This window comes from Tamandua tetradactyla, chromosome 5 (genome assembly GCF_023851605.1).
Source record: "Tamandua tetradactyla isolate mTamTet1 chromosome 5, mTamTet1.pri, whole genome shotgun sequence".
NCBI classification, from domain to species: Eukaryota; Metazoa; Chordata; class Mammalia; order Pilosa; family Myrmecophagidae; genus Tamandua; species Tamandua tetradactyla.
The window spans coordinates 93,335,540-93,353,317 of record NC_135331.1 but is presented as its reverse complement, the minus strand read 5'-3'; the positions used below and the strand labels follow the sequence as shown (position 1 = coordinate 93,353,317).

Genomic DNA, 17,778 nt, shown 5'->3' with positions numbered 1-17,778 from the left:
TCTGGTCAGAAAATGCTCTTTTTTTTTCAAGTCCTGGTTTCTTGTTTGTATGTTAATGCCAGTCAAGCACTCCTCTTCTGATGAAACAATCTTAATCCTTCCAGCTCTATATATGAATACATTCCCAACCTCCTCCTGCCATATACACACACTTCCCATCCCCTAGAGCCCCTAGAGACTGCAGCCAAGTGAAGTAACCATTTATGTTATGGAGCGTTTTAATATTCCTTTAAATTTATACAACCACACTCTAGACCACATGAAGCCATGAGAATTTCCTGATTAGGTAGGCAGTCAGGATCGTATATTATAGTGAATATCCAATTTTCGTTGGGGAGCCAACTCTCTCACTGACCTCCATTTTATTTATTCAGGTGCAGTTGAACTAGGACCCCATTTTTCAGGGGCCCAAGGCCTCACCCTGTTATTTAAGTCATTCCAGTTCTAAGGCTTCTGTCATTACATCAGGAATGGATGCGTAATCCAGTCATACCAGTCAGCTGCTAAATCCGGCACTGCTGCCTGACCAGAGAGAAGTGTGCTCATTTCTTGTTTCTGGTATATTGAGACAAGGCAGCCATCCTTTCTCCAGGAAAAATGTGGTGGACCCCTACCCAGAGGGAAGGAGAGCTGAGAGATGGGAAATAAAGAACCCTGGGACTCTTGTTTAAGTACTAAACCCAGGTTTACTTTTGGAATTTCCCGTTCTTTGAACGTACAAATTCCCTTCCCCTTTTCCTCATTTGCTTAAGCCAGTCTGAGTTAGTTTGACTCCTGTCACTTGCAACCAAAATGATTTCCTAATAAAGAAATTACTCTGACAGTCTTCTCATGACCTCAAGTTTGAGAAAACAAGGCACTAAGTTTTCTTCTCATTCTAAAATTCATTCATTACCAATTCACTGTGCTTTTTTTTTTTTAATTTAAGAAAAAACGTCACTGATGGACAGGCACTAAGTATACGATTTAATGTTTTAAATACTGTAATTGATTTCAAATATCTGTGAAGTAAAATTTAATAAGAACATGGACCATAACAATGGTTCATTAACTATTTGATTCAGTCAGGGTTCTGGTAGGAAGCAGGTGGCACACAGGAAGGGTAAACTGAAGAGGAAATTATTTATAGAAGTGTGGGCAGGGCTGAGGAAACCCACAAGGTTGAGAGTGGGAGTGAAACTCTAACAGGCAGTTCTTGGGCCTAATGAGGTGTGCCGGTTTGAAAATATTACGAACCCGAGAAAAGCCATGGTTTTAAGTCTAATTCAGTCTTGTGGGGGACAGCTGTTTCTTTTAATCCTGATCAATACTGTAGGTTGGAATCTTTTGATTAGATTATCTCCACAGAGATGTGGCAGGCCCAACTGTGAGTGTGACCTTTGCTTAGATGGGGATGTGACTCCACCCATTCCAGGTGGACCTTGATTAATTTACTAGAATCCTTTAAAAGAAGAAACAGTTTGGAAAGAGCCAGAAATGACACAAGCCTCAGAGCTGACAGAGAGAATAGATATAGATGCTTGGAGAACAGAAACTTCACCAAGAATAGGCACACAAATGTTTGGAGATGCTTGGAGCCCAGCAGACATCACCATGAAATGTTAAGCAAGCCAGAAACTGGAGAGAGAGCCAAGGGAAGCCAAGAGCTGAAAGCCAGCCCCCAGAGAAGCAAAATGAGGAATCCCCACAGGAACAAAAGCTGAAAGCAACTGAAGCCCAGGAGCAAGGGATTAGCAGATGCCAGCCATGTGACTTCTCTGTTGACAGAGCTGTTCCAGACAGTATCAGCCTTTCTTGAGTGAAGGTAAACTCTGTTGGTGCCTTCATTTGGACACTTTCTCTTCCTTAGAACTGTAAACTTGTAACTTATTAAACTCCCCTTTTTAACCCATTCCAGTTTTGGTATTTCATATTCCGACAGCTTTCAAACTAATAAATGAGGCAAGGAAGGAAGCAGGGTCATCAGAAGCCATCAGGTGCTGCAGCTATTGAAGTTAGGCCACTATAGCCTTAGGTAGAGGAATTATGGCCCAGTTTGAGGAAAAGGGTGGGGTGGAATAAGTGAACTGCTCTCTCTTCCTGTAGTCCCATCTTTTTAATGGTGCCTTCTGTGAGCTCAGGGAAGCCATAAAATCTTGAGGTCAGCTTCCCAGGGCACAGAGTAGGACAGAAAAGGGGAGAATTGTTCTAAAGCTGTGCTATCCACTGTGGTAGCCACTAGACACATGTGACTATTTGAGTCCAAATTGAAATGTGCTGGAAACGTATACATATTGGATTTCAAAGACTTAATGCAAAAAAAAAAAAAAAAAAAAGGAATGCAAAATACCTCAATAATTTTTATGTTGATTACATATATTGAAATGATAACACTTTTTATGTATTGGGTTATACCGTATTATTAAAATTAATGTCTGGGGCAGGCCACAGTGGCTCAGCAGGCAGAGTTCTCGCTTGGCATGTTGGAGACCTGGGTTTGATTCCAGGTGCCTGCCCATGCAATAAAAAAAGAAAAAAATATATCTGTTTCTTTATATTCTTAAAATGGGCCCACTAGAACATTTAAAATATATGTGGCTCACATTATATTGCTGCTGAATAGTATTGATCAACAGGGACAAATGGTAAATAACTGCACACAAATACAACAAATAATCATTTAAAATTCATTTTAATTCCATATCCTGGACAACTATGTGAAAATTTTGTTCCTATAAATTACCTAATTTTGTTTGTTTTTAACCAAAACTTCAAGATATCATCCTTCTACATATTTTTATATGATTCCCTAAAACAGTTTTTCTAATATCACAAGCTTATCGTTCATTCACTCAAGAATTATTTATTAGGTACTGTTTTAGTTTGTTAAAGCTGCCTAAATGCAATATAGGAACTGAATTGATTTTAACAATGTGAATTTATTAACTTACAAGCTTACAGTTCTGAGGCCATGAAAATGTCCAAATCAAGGCATTATCAAGATGATATCTGGACTCTTCTGTCAGACAGCAAGGCACATGACTGGTGTCTGTTGGTTTCTCCCTTCTCTTCCAGATTTCATTGCTTCCAGCTTCTGGCTCCAGAGGCTTTGTCTCTGTTTCCATGGGTTTTCTTTCAGCTTCTGTGTCTTTCTCTGACCTCATCCTCTTAAAAGGACTCTAGCAAAAGGACTAAGACCCATTTGGGGCATGCCTCAATTGAAATAACCTAATCAAAAGGTCCCACCCACAACAGGTTCACATCCACAGGAATGGATTAACTATAAGAATATGATCTTCTGGGATCCATTCAGTTCTAAACTACCATAGGTACCTTCTATTTTCCAATCACTGAAATGGATTTGAAGGATAAAGTAGTAAGACAAAACAGAGCCTCAGCCTGCCATCATGGAATTTACATTCCAATGGAAGGGGCTAGTGAAAGAATCACACAAATAATTGTATTATTTATGTAGAAAAGAGTCTTAAGGAGAAGAAAATGATCCATAAGAGAAATTGGCCTAATCAGGGAGACCAAGGAAGGCTTCCTGGAGAAAGCAAGGTTTGGGGGAGAGGTTTGGGGAGAGGAATGAGTGTGTCCCTGGAAGAGGGTATGGCACATATAAAGTCCCTGTGGTGGGTTTGAGGAATTTTTAAAAAGCCCATGTGGATAAACCACAGAATGTGATGATTTTACTAATGATATATAAAATACTCATTTTATTGATATGTAAAATAATCATTGATATGTAAAAATACTCATTTTATTGATATATTTATTCACACATCAACAAGTACTTACCAAATGCCTATTAAGTGCTTTTAGTGCAGCAAAGATGAATCAGTCACATCCATTCAGCCATCATTCATTGAATGCTTATTTGCTCCTAAAAAGCTGCTTTGATGGTAGAAGTATGGGCACCCAGGAGAGTCCCACACACCCTATATCTTGTAGGAGTCCCCAGGTGACAATTGGAATTGGTTTTTTTATTGTCTGAGGTTTTTGTACCTAGAAATGATTAATTACTACTAATTCTGGTGTTTTTAGTAATTTTAAATTTATCATTGTCTCATATTCTTAATCCTTAAATATACTGTTAAGAATCTAAGCTAAACTTCCAGCCATGCTATTATATTTTCTAAAAATCTAATATATTTATAAGATCAATAATTTCCACTATACTTAAATGAATCTTTAATTATCTCAGAAGATAAGCATAATTCTGCTCAGTGATTAACCCTATTTACACACTTGACTGATTTAATTCCTTAAACATTTGAAGCTACATTTATACATTTAATATATTTGATTTTCTAAAACATTACCAAGCAGATTTAAAATTCTAATCAACAAGACATCCCATGTTCATTCATTGGAAGACTTAACGTTGTTTAGATAGAAATACTGCCCAAAGCACTCTACAGATTCATGCCATCCCCATTAAAATTCCAATGGTTTTTTTGGAAGAAATGGAAAAGCTGATCCTCAAATTCATATGGAATTGTAAGAGGCCCAGACAGCTAAAAAAATACTGAAAATGTAGATTGAAGTTGGAGGACTCATATTTCCCAATTTCAAAACGTATTACAAAGCTACAATATTCAAGACAATGCAATGCAGGTATACGTATGAACATCAAGCAATGGGATAGGATTGAGAGTCCCGAAAGAAACCCCTACATCTACAGCCAATTGACTTTCCAAAGGATGCCAAGAGCATTCAATGGGGGAAAGGATAGTCTCTTAACAAATGGAACCAGGACAATTGGATATTAAGGTGAAAAAAAATTAAGTTGGACCGTATGATGGGGTGGTGGTTTGAAAGGATGTATGTACCCTAGAAAAGCCATGTTTTAATCCTAATCTCATTTTGTAAAGGCAGCCGATTCTTCTAATCCCTATTTGGAACTGTATGTTTGAAACTTTAATTAGATCATCTCCCTGGAAATGTGACTCAATCAAGAGTAGTTGTTAAACTGAATTAGGTGGAGATGTGTTTCCACCCATTCTAGGTGGGTCTTGATTACTTAACTCGCATCCTATAAAAAGAGGAAACATTTTGGAGAAAGAAAGTTATTCTGAGAGAGCAAAACAACACAGCCACGAGAAGCAGAGTCCACCCAACCACTGACCTTTGGAGATGAAGAAGGAAAATGCCTCTCGGGGCGTTTCATGAAACAGGAAGCCAGGAGAGAAAGTTAGCAGATGACACTGTGTTCGCCACATGCCTTTCCAGAAGAGAGGATAACCCTGACCGTGTTCGTCATGTGCCATTTCACTTGAGAGAGAAACCCTGAGCTTCATCAACCTTCCTGAACCAAGATATCTTTCCCTGGATGCCTTAGAGTGGACATTTCTATAGAGTTGTTTTAATGGGGACATTTTCTCAGCCTTAGAACTGTAAACCAGCAACTTATTAAATTCCCCTTTATAAAATCCGTTCCATTTCTGGTATATTGCATTCTGGCAGCTAGCAAATTAGAACAAATGGCTAGGTTCTGGGGTCAGGTTGGCCAGGTAATGATGCCCAGCTGTCTGGTCAGGCAAGCACTGGCCTAAACATTCCTGCAAGGATATTTTGTGGCTGGTTGATAAGCCAGAAGACTGAAACTTAAATTCTGATGGAAAGAGACTAGTGAAAGAATCACACAAATAATTGTACTATTATCAGTCAATTGATTACAGCTGAGGCTGCTTACATCTATGCTCAACTAGGGATGTGTCTCCTGCAAAGGAGACAATCTAGTCCTTTGGGTTTGATTCAATCGGTTGAAGACTTTTAAGGAAGAAGAGATAATTTTCACTGCTTCTTCAGCCAGCAGGCCTCTCCTGTGTCCTGTTTCTCAAGACTCTTCATCAGACTTGCCAGTTTCACAGCCTGCCCACAGATTTTAGATTCTTCCATTCCTATGGTTGCATGAGACACCTTCATAAATATCGTATTTACCGACATCTCCTGTTGGTTCTGTTTCTCTAGAGAACCCTGACTAATACAGACTCCTACATCATATCATATACAAAAATTAACTCAAATGAACCAATATCCTAAATATAGAAGCTAAAACGACAAAACTTTTAGAAGAAACCAAGGGAAATATCTTGAGGTCCTTGTATTAGGTAATGGATTCTTAGACTTTATACCAAAAACACAAACAATGAAAAATATATAGATAAACTGGACTTCATCAAAATGAAAAACTTGTGTGTATCAATGGATATTATTAAGAAAACGAAAAGACAATCTATAGAATGGAAAAATACATTTGCAAATCATATTTCTAGTAAGAGTCTATTATCCAGAAAACAAAAGTAAATCCTTCAACTCAACAACAAAAAGACAAGAAACCTATATAAAAAACAGTGGTGAAGTACTTGACTAGACATTTCTCCAAATAAGATACATAAATGGCCAATAAGCATGTGAAAAGATGCTCAACATTTTTAGCCATTAGTGAAATGCAACTCAAACCCACAATGAGAAACCATTCACACTCATTAGAATGGCTACTGCTGAAAAAACAGAACTAAATGTTGCTGAGGATGTGGAGAAGTTGGAGCCCTGGTGCATCACATTGGGAATGTAAAATGGTGCAGCCACTGTGGACGCAGTTTGGCAGTTCCTCAGAAAGTTAAGTATAGAATTACCTCCCAGCAGCCCTGAAGCCGGCGGTGACGCGAGCGCGCTGGGGGTGATCTCACCCTCCATCCTGGCGGCGGCGGCGGTAGATTAGGCCGCGGGTTGAAGCAGACACCACAGTTGCAGGACCCTATCGGAAGCAACTGCTGCCACCACCGCTTCTTTCAGCTCTTCTGGGGGAGGGGCGAGGGCCAGGTGAGGGGAGTGGGGTTCCGGGCAGGCAGAGCTGGAGAAAAGGAAAGTTTCCAGAGAACTGTATCGATCCACCGGCTACCCAGTGGTTCCGGCGACGCGTGAGAGTTTGTGTTTTACACATATATTGACTTCTTTGGAGCTCTGCCAGCCAACTCAATGGCGTCCTTTACTGCTGTGCCTGTAGGATTTCACTATGAGACAAAGTATGTTGTCCTCAGCTACTTGGGACTCCTCTCTCAGGAGAAGCTGCAAGAGCAACATTTGTCCTCACCTCAAGGCACCGGGAATTGAACCCCGGTCTCCGGCACAAGTCATCTTTTTAAGAAAGATTCTTTACAACCCCATATCAAACTGGGTTCAACTAGATGTAGCTTCACTATCTGTGGATCAAGAAGTTCTATTAAAAGTTAAAACTGAAATTGAAGAAGAGCTAAAATCCCTGGACAAAGACATTTCTGAAGGCTTTGCCAGCACAGGCTTTGACCGTCATACCTCTCCAGTGTTCAGCCCTGCTAACCCAGAAAGCTCAATAGAAGACTGCTTGGCCCATCGTGGAGAAAGAGTATCACAGGAACTGAAAGAGCCTCTGCATAAAGCATTACAAATGCTCCTCAGCCAGCCGGTGACATATCAGTCATATCGGAAATGTACGCAGGAGACTGCAGTTCATGCCAGCGGCTGGAATAAGTCCATTTCTAGGCAAGGGACCAACTACTGACTTTCAAGTTATGTCTTGAATACCTTATATAAATGAAGTATGCCGACTAGAACGTTACTTGTGCTGCTGAGTCCTGTATTACTCTCCTTTTAAATCTTCTGTGGCTGGAAAGAACATGGCTTATGATAACAGATTTTGGTGCCCTTGGTTTTGCTACAACAAATGCTTTTAGAATTGACAAGACGTGGTCAAGAACCCTTGAGCACACTACTGCAGTTTGGTATGACATATCTGGAAGACTATGCAGCGGAATACATCATTCAGCAAGGTGGCTGGGGCACTGTCTTTAACCTTGAATTGGAAGAGGAGGAATACCCTGCAATCATTGCAGAAGACAGTAATGACATCTATATCCTACCCAGTGACAACTCTGCACAAGTCAGTCCCCCAGAGTCTCCAACTGTGACCACTTCTTGGCAGTCAGAGAGCTTACCTGTCTCACTGTCAGCCAGCCAAAGCTGGCACACAGAGAGCCTACCAGTGTCCTTTGGTCCTGAGTCCTGGCAGCAGATTGCAATGGATCCTGAAGAAGTCAAAAGCTTAGATAGCAATGGAGCTGGAGAGAAGAGTGAGAACAACTCTTCTAATTCTGACATTGTGTATGTGGAGAAAGAAGAAATACCCGAGGGCATGGAAGAGGCTGCTGTGCCTTCTGCAGTCATGCTGACCAGTGAGTTGTCAGAGGCACTCTCTGAAACCCCAGCTTCCTTGCTTCCACCTATCACTGCCACTTCCTTGCTGGATACAAGTGAACCTGACACAGAAACAGTTGCAGTTGAGAAAGCCAGCCCTGCCACATCTTTGTTTGTAGAACTTGATGAAGAAGGGATGAGAACAGCAAAAAGTGAACCTGTTGAACTGGAAGAGGTGGTGGTCTCTGCAAAACTATTGCTGAGCGAAGAAGAGATAAGTATAAGGAAAGAGAGTCTTAGGGAAGAGCCCTCCAGTGCTGGAGAAGAGAAAGCTCTCCCCCTCTCTGAGGGCAAGTCAGTTCTGCTGCTTGGAGGGGCTGCTGTTGTTCCCATCCTAGCAGTGGCAGTGGGTGTGGCATTGGCTCTGAGAAAGAAATAGCAGCTTTTTCAGAAGAGAGAAGATGAAGATGATCTAAGGTTTAGTGGTATTGACTGGAATTTGAACCACCAATAGCTGACTGGACATTTGTAGAAAACTCTGGGATCATTGGGGACCTCTGCTTAAGTAGGGCAGTGGATTGATCCATTCAATAAGGCTTGAGGTAGAGGGAATTCCCATTTGTCTGATTGTAAGATCTGGGGGCTGGGCTCACACTAGAATCAGAATCTTAGGAGTTAAATGCTCGCCCTTAAACAGGATTTCTCAACCTGGCATTATTGACAGTTTGAGCATTCTTTGTGGTAGAGGGTGCTCTGTGCATTGTAGGATGTTTAGCAGAGTCCCTGACCTCTACCAACTAGATGCCAGTAGCATATCCTCACCCCTAACTGTGACCACAATAATGTCTCCAGACATTGCCAAATGTCCCCTGGGGAGCGAGGAGACCCCAAAGATGAGAACCATTGCTCTAAAGGCTTAGTTCAGGAGAATCTTGGATAGAAATTCCCAGGTAAGAGGGCTTAGCTGTGGGCTCCTTAGCTACTGGCTTTTCAGCTCTTCATCCCCTTGGAATTTCATCTTTTCTGATAAGCAGGCTGTGTTTTACAGCCACTCCTATTTGGCTCTTCTTCTTTTCCTCTCTTTCTGTCCTGTAGTGAGGCCTGCTCTCCCCTTTTATCTCAGCTGCCTCTCAGGTACGGCACTGCCCCTCTTCACCTCAGGTTCCTTCTAAGGTCCCACAGCAGAGGACTCACTCTGTACTTTTTGCTCAGATCCATCAAATCCCTGAAACTTCTGACAGCCACACCTTGTAAAAATGCTGCCTTTAGGAATCTTTTTTAAAAAACTAAGTAAATATAAAATCAAATGACCTAGGGTTCCCTATGTATGAGTACAAGGGCATGTAACCCTGTCTTATTTAGAGGCAAGAGGATGGCGTACATTACCTTGAGGTCTCCTCCAACCCTTTTTGTCTATGGCTGCTGTCCTCACCTTACGGTTACTTGCCAGCAGCATCTCTTGTTTTTGGAGGGTTGCCATCTAGGACCCTGGGCTGGTATGTTTTCCCCATATCTGGCCTCAGTCTCACTACTGGGCACCTGGCTCCTATGTGGATCTCTTGCCATATAGTAAGGATTTTCATACTTGGGTTTACAAAACCAATTGAATCATAACTCTTAGTAAATACAGAAAGTCTCCTTAAAAGCACTGAAATAAAAACTGGGAAAGAAGGCTTCAATCTCAAGACAGAGGCTACCCTAGAGATTCTGGTTTGACTTCCAGAGTTCAAAGACAGAGGCGTCTTCACCCAAACTCTTCAAGGAGATAAACAAAAATGAACCCAACCAGTATATGCTAGTTGTGTCAGTATAATTTCCTTTCATCTGGCCTGATCCCATCCTGAAAGGAGGGGTGGAACTGTGTCCTTTTATGCCTGAGAATCACAGTGTCATTATGTAGGACACATGCTTGATGCAAAAATTCATCTCAGACCTATCTTAGTAAATGTAACAAGTTACTTTTTAGATCCTGAAATTTGTAATAAAATTACTTTACCTACCCTGGTCACCAAAAAAAAAAAAAAAAGTATAGAATTACCATATGACCTGGTAACTCCACTTTTGGGTGGATATTTGTACTATTGTTCATAGCAATATCATTTACAATAGCCAAAAGGTGGAAGCAATTCAAATGTCCATCAGTGGACGATGGATAAACAAAATGTGCTATCTACACACCGTGGAATATTATTCAGCCATAAAAAGGAATGAAATTCTGATAGATGCTACAACATGGATGAAATGTAAAGACATCACATTGAGTGAAATAAACCAGACACAAAAGGACCAATAATGTGTCATTTCACGATATGAAAGAATTAGAATATGAAAATTCACAGAGTCAGAAATTAGAATACAGGTTACCAGGGGCAAGAGTAGCAGTGGGGAATGCTTGTTTGGTATAGCACGTCTATTTGGGATGATGGAAAAACTGTAGTAATGGATAGTGTTGATGGTAGCACAGCATTGTGAATGTAACTACCACTATTGGATTGTGTACTTGAGACTAGTGAAAATGAGAAATTTTGTGTTGCTTAGATGCTATGACAATAAAATTTTTTTTATAAAAGGACAAAAAACCTTGCTTTAATTTTAAATTAGTTTATGAAACATATCTCACAAACAGGCTTTATGATGATTACTTAGATTTTTTTTTAATATGCCTGCGGATAAGCTAACTAAGATATCCATTTTAGGTGGTAAAGATTTCCATATGTTAATTGTAAAAATATTTGTATATTCATATTCATTAACGTAGGTCATTACTATAGCGATGCAGATATTTGTAAGAACTTTCTACTTGATATTTTGAGAACATTCACAGTTTTGACAGCTGATCAAATGGTATCTAGGTTAGTGCTTAATACTTAGAATTTAAGATCTTTGCTATCTGAATATGTAGATTTTTTTCCTTTTGCTTAATTTTAAATTGATTTCTGAAACCTACCACGCAAACATAGGCTTTACAATGATTATATGGATATTTTATTTAAATATGCCTATGGTTAAGCTAACTAAGATATCCATTGTTGGTGGTTCCGAGTGTATTGTTTGTTTTCTTAAATAAGACATAAATAAATAAATAAGGGCATATGGTATGTATGAATTTTTTTCTGTTTTCTTTTTATTTATTTTTCTGAATTGATGCAAATGTTCTAAGAAATGATCATGATGCTGAATATACAACTATGTGATGAAAAAAAGAATGTTCATATTGTATGTTGATTGGTTTTATTAATAAAAATTCAAAAAAAAAGAAAAAAGAAATATAAGGGCAAAGGACTTGAATAGATATTTCTCCAAAGAAGATGTACAAATGACCAACAAGAAAATAAAAAGTTGCTCAACATCATTAGTCACCAAGGAAATACAAATCAAAACCACAGTGAGATCCCATTTCACACCCACTAGGATGGCTACAATAAAGAAGACGGGAAAGAACAATGTTGGTGAGGATGTGGAGAAATTGGAACTGTTGTACCTCACTGGTGGGGGTGTAAAATGGCACAACCACTGTGGGAAACAGTTTGGCAATTCCTCAAAAAGTTAAACTTAGGACTACCCATATGACCCAGCAATTCTACTCCTAGTTTTATACCCAAAAGAATTTGTATTAGTTTCCTAGGTGCTAAAACAAGTACCATACAATGGGGTAGAAGTATACAACAGGAATGTATTGGCTCCCAGTTTTGAGGGTAGGAGAAGTCCATAATTGAGGCATTAACAAGGTCATGCTTTCCCTGTGAACTTGAAAAGTTTAAAAAAATAAATAAAGGAAAAGAAAAGGAGAGAAGTTGAGAGAGGAAGTGATGGAGAAAAAGAATAATTACTGTTGGTGCTATATTATAGCATTTTAGATGTTCAGAACATTTTACATTTAATGATTCAGAACAGACAGGCTCGCTCCTAGCTTCTTCCCAGATAGGATCCCTGCCTGCCTCAAAACACAGATGAGTTTGGCCTGTTGAAGACGCTCGATAAATGTTCAACAAAAACAAATAAATGAAAGCGGTCATTACCAACCCTCCCCATACATCTCCAGATCCTCTGCCATAGTCATATTGTCTTGTTCTTAGAGCAAAGAGAGGCTGTAAGGTAGACACCTGTTGTGGATTGAATCATGTTCCCCACAGAGGACAAGTTCAAGTTTTCATCTGTGGTCCTATGGGTGTGACCATGTGTGAATAGGATCCTCAAAGATCCTATTTAGATGAGGTCAAATTGAATCAGGGTGGGCCTTAATCCGTAAGGCTGAAGTCCTTGTGGGGAAAGAAAATCTAGGCAGAGACCCAGTCAACAGAGCAGGAGAAGGAGAAAACATGTGACAGAGGCAGAGACACAAGCCAAGGAACCCCAAGGATTGCAGCAAACAGGCCAGCACTAGAACACCACAGACTCTGGGAGAAATTATGGCCTTTTGATGACCTTGATTTTGGACTTCTAGTTTCCAAAACTGTAACATAATGAATTCCTATTAATTAAGTCAAACCATTAGGTGGTTTTTGTTTTAGGAGCTCTAGCAATACAGTACTCATACCAACCATACATCCTCTAACGGTCTCTTTCCAGTCTACTTGGGAATGTTTTGATTGCTTGCCAAATATTTTAGAATTTATATGAGAAAAATACCCAGGTAAAGCTTTATTCCCTAGAGCTCGTTTGCTGAGTTTTTGTTTTTAAGCTTGGGGAAGAGGGGCCAGCAAATGAGAGCTGTTCATTTTGGTTTATAGTTTATGATCCCATATATAGTAAATAGTTAAAAAGAACAAACACAATATAGTTACACTTCCTTTCATTCACTATATTGTGTCTTGGGAAAATTTAGTCCTCTTAAAGCATGTCACAGAAGCAAGGAAGTTGGGAAACACTGAATTGGCAGAAAACGATTATGTATGTAAGCAAACTGGCAAGGTTGGTGGTCACTGAGCAGGTTTTAAAGTGTCCTAGTTTGCTAGCTGCCAGAATGCAATATACTGGAAATGGAATGCTTTTAAAAAGGGGAATATAATGAGTTGCTAGTTTACAGTTCTAAGGCTGAGAAAATGTCCCAATTACAACAAGTCTATAGAAATGTCCAATCTAAGGCATCTGGGCAAAGATACCTTGGTTCAAGAAGGCCAATGAAGTTCAGGGTTTCTCTCGCAAGTGGAGGGGTACATGCAAACACAGTCAGAGTTCCTCTCTTGGCTGAAAGGGCACATGGTGAACGTGGCATCATCTGCTAGTTTCTTCTCCTGGCTTCCTGTTTCATGAAGCTCTCCAGGAGGCATTTTCCTTCTTCATCTCCAAAGGTCGCTGGTTGGCGGACTCTGCTTCTCATGGCTATGTCATTCTGCCCTGCTCTCTCTGAATCTCGTTCTCCAAAATGTTTCCTCTTTTATAGGACACCAGAAACTTATCAAGACCCACTCAAATGGGTGGAGACATGTTGTCACCTAATCCAGTTTAACAACCACTCTTGATTAAATCACATCTCCAGGGAGACGATCTGATTACAGTTTCAAACATACAGTATTGAATAGGGATTATTCTACTTTTATGAAATGGGATTTAGATTAAAACATGGCTTTTCTAGGGGACATACATCCTTTCAAACCAGCACATAAGGGGATCCAAAACTATTTTAATATCCTTGCCCCACCAAAAAATCATGTTACAGAACAGAATGTAGGCATGATCAATTTTTAATTATAAAAAATGATAAAGGACATTCATATATATAGTACTTATATGAATATATATGTATATTAAAATACAAACAGAGAAAAAGGTAGGAAAGGGCATGCACCAAAGTGATTACATTTCTCTCTAGGTGACAAATTTTTTCTTTGGCTGCTTGTTTAGATGGTCTAATTTTTCTACAGCATATATTTTAATGAATATTAAATAAAAGTTCTTTCTACTAAAGTAGTGATCCAAAATATCAAAAATGTGATTTGGCTTTAAAGCTTTCATTTTTAAATTAGTCTAGTCAGTTTCCACTACTTAATGGCATCACTTCTTTAAGCCTGGGAGCATCACGTGACCATGGAAGTTTGTGGGCTCACTGAGCACCTTTTCTCTGGCACCTCCCTCCACGAATACATTTCTACACAGGAAGCATCTCCCCCATCCCCAGTAAGATCCATTATATGGCTTCTCCTGGAATTTACCTTGAGTTATAAAATATATCTGTACGACTTGAAACTACTAGGATACAGAGACATTAAGAGAGAGGGAAAGGAAGTGAGAAAAAGGGACAAGAGTGGGGAAGCTGCAGTGCTGCCCAAATTGTGGCCTTTTGAAAAAGCTACCTTTGGTATCTCCTCATGTGTGCGTTTGGTTTCCAGCTCTCCCTGTTCCTCAGGGAAACACCAAGGAACAAGATATTTCATGAACAAGTGTCCTTCCTCACTGTGCTGAGGCAGGACAGTTCCTGAACCTCTCAAGACTCCCCCTTTTTCAATTTTTAAAGTTTCAGCTCCCCCCTCCCCCCACCTCCCTGGCGCCTAAACCTCAATGCCAGCGTCACTGTATTACCTTATTTGGTTCTCAGATCTACTAGAGTTCTGGAAAAGGATCCTAGGGCAGAATAAAAGGAACTGGAGTGCAGAGCTGGGGGATGAGAAATCATCTCAGCAACTCTGGTTCCACTGGAATCACAAAAATGGGGAAATACATTTCAAACATATGAAAAGGGCAGAGTGGAGATGTAAAGATGTAAAAATTTTTAGTGTGTGCTTGATTCTGTGTTTCGAAAGAGATCTGTCTTTCTTCAGTTCTGCCATGGTTGGCTTGCTCCTCTCTCCTTCTCTCTGTCCCTCCTTCTCCCCTTCCCCCTCCCTCCCTCCTTTCCTTCTTTCTCTTTCTTTCCCCTTTCACCCTCCCTCTCTCTCTCTTCTCTTCATTCTTGAAATAGTTCCTAGAATCTACACAACAAGCCCTAATTTATAGCCAAGGAAAGTCAGGCCCAGGAAGTATAGAAAATGTAGAGATCTCAGGTCATAGCTGTCATAATTTAGCACACGCTTATATCTAGTACTTGCTAGGTTGTAAACCCAGTTCAGCTCTCTCTCTCTCTTTCATTCTCAATCCCTCTTTCTCCCCACCCCCCACATACTTATTTAATCCTCAAAACTCTGAAGTAGATATTCTCGTTATTTCCATTTATGGATGAAAAAACTGAAGCACAAAATGTTTAGTCACTTGTCCACCGTCACAAAGCTCAGAATGACCAGTCAGGTTTGCCCCCTGCACAGACCTGCGCTGTCTCTGAGGCTCAGCTACAGCTGTCTGTCTGGAGTTCTCACCTTATTAGACTTACTGCACTCTATCCTGCTGATTGCCTCCTCTTGCATCTCTGCTCTCTCCCTCTGTTTTCCAAGTTCCTGCTACTCTGGCTCCTCTCGCTCAGTGCCCTTCCGAATGCTTTATCCTGTGCTGCTAATGAGGGTTCACCTACTCCCCAGCCTCCACTAACCCACTCCCACCTCGCCCCACCCCCCTGCTAATATAGGGGCCCCTCGGGGTTTTCACCTGGGCCTCTCTCCCTGAGGGATCTCATCTATTCTCAGGACCTCAGTTTTTTTGCTTTACTTTGGCCAGGTGCTTTCCTTCACACTCAAACCATGCATGCAAACAACCATACTTCTTGCCATATGTCCCCATTGGACTTCAGACTTTAAATTCACCATCTTCCCATCCTGGAGTCTCCCTGTCTTCAGGCTACTCTCCACTGACAATGCACTTCAAGGCCTTCACTTCTGGCCCCTGCCCACCTCCTAGTCCTCTGGCTTCTCTTCCCGGAAAAAGCCAGGTACCTTTGCATTCGGTCCTCTCTGCCTAGAATCCCCTACCCTAGGTTGTTCAAACTTGTGACCCCAAAAGTAGGAAATACACGTGACATCGTGACCCAGTAAGTGCTTGGTGCATAACCCAAAGGTATGCAGAGTCTAGGCTGTGTTCCAAAGGTCCCAGACTGTGGTTGGCAGCATTGTGTTTGTTCAAGTTAGAATTCCAATCCAGTTTATGTTCACACCCAGGGGAGTTATTCAAAATCTGTAACCATAGTTCAGCTTGGGTCTTTTTTTTTTTTCAGCCTGGTTCTTAAACAATAAAAAAAAACAGTGATGTGGGTAGTGAGAGAAGGATGTGGGTACGGAGGGATAGGTAAAAGGTGATCACTGGAGTGGGTGTGTGAGGTCTCAGAGCTGTAAACTTTACCAATGAATACAGAAGTATTTGAACATTTTAGCAATTGTTGCCTCTAACCCAGATCCTTTCAGCCCTGTCTGTCCCTTAATTTCTGTGTTCCTCTCTGACAGCACCATTTAGCCCGACCCCCACCCCATCAGATGACTGGCCTTTCCACTGCTTGCCATTTTCTGCTCCTATCTTTGCTTGGGAAAGAAACTTGAAGGTTGCCCCTGATTAATTCTAATTTCTGAAGGAAAAGCAGTTCACCCTGACGGAAGTCAATGAAGGGGGGTTGGCAATGGAATGTATCCAAGGTCCGTTAGGCCACAGTGTTCAGCTTCTGCCCTGTTCTGGCGGGTTCTAGGGAAGGGCAGCACAAGGACCTGCAAGACGGACGGTAATGACCTTACAGCCACTGAGGGACTTAATGGCAGGAAGAAGAGATGATTCTGGCTGCACTCTGACCGCCTTAGCAGGAAGCAGGCTGCTATGTTACAGGCAAATGTATAGTAACATAGTTACTATGTTACTATGACAAATCTTCAAAGTACCTGGGCTTTTATTTTAGAAGCAAGCTCTTATCAGGATTCTTGATTGTTGACTGAGATAAGAACCTTGAGCAACTTCCTTAAACTCTTTTGAGTCTCACTTTCATATCTTTCATATTGCAAATGGGGGGAAAAAAGAATGACTTACCTGAATCCGAAAGGCGTGTGGGGATTAAAACAACTCTTGTTTTGAAAATTAGTAAAGGGAAAGAATGAAACATTAAATCTGTCTTTCCAATGGGAACTGTATTTAGTATAACTATGTAATTTCAGTTGATGAAAAAGCTCTATCTTTAACTAAAGAATGCCAGCTACTGGATATAGAAATAATGATAAAATGGTAAAAATCAGCATTTTGTAAGCTCTCTTGCAATTGATTTAAACAAGAACTAACTGGTGTTAAAAGCCTTAGGTGACCCACCTATTAGAATGGCTAAAATTAGAAAGCCTAACCATGCCAATTGTCAGCAAGAACATGGAGGAACTGGAATTCTCATACATTGCTGATGGGAATGCAAAATCTTACAACCACTTAGAAAAACAGTGGCAATTTCTTAAAAAAGTCAAACATATACCCACCATATGACTCAGCCATTGCAATCCTAGGTATTTAGCCAAGAGAAATTAGATCATGTCTTTACAAAGACTCATCCATGAATGTTCACAGCAGCTTTATTTGTATAGCCTCAAAATGTAAGCAAGCCAAATGTCTGCTAATAGATGAATGGATAAACAAATGTGGTATATTCATACAATGGCATACTACTCAGTAACAAAAAAATGAATTACTGATACATTCACCAACATGGGTGAATCTTAAAATAATTATGCAGAGTGAAAGAAGCTGGACCAAAAAAGAGTGCATGATTCCATTTATATAAAACTCAAGAAAATG

General features: G+C 40.4%; 2 protein-coding genes across 2 annotated transcripts in view; both read left to right on the top strand.

Annotated features, from left to right (window-relative positions):
- The window catches only part of STK38 (serine/threonine kinase 38), a 99,061-nt gene that overhangs the window by 1,994 nt on the left and 79,289 nt on the right, over positions 1–17,778 (top strand). The window lies entirely within an intron of this gene.
- LOC143682629 (bcl-2-like protein 13) lies at positions 6,890–10,825 on the top strand. The gene is made up of 3 exons (XM_077159215.1): positions 6,890–7,087; positions 7,164–7,496; positions 7,659–10,825. The coding sequence occupies exons 1-3, from the start codon at positions 6,967–6,969 to the stop codon at positions 8,597–8,599; spliced, it is 1,395 nt and encodes a 464-aa protein (XP_077015330.1). The 5' UTR covers positions 6,890–6,966; the 3' UTR covers positions 8,600–10,825.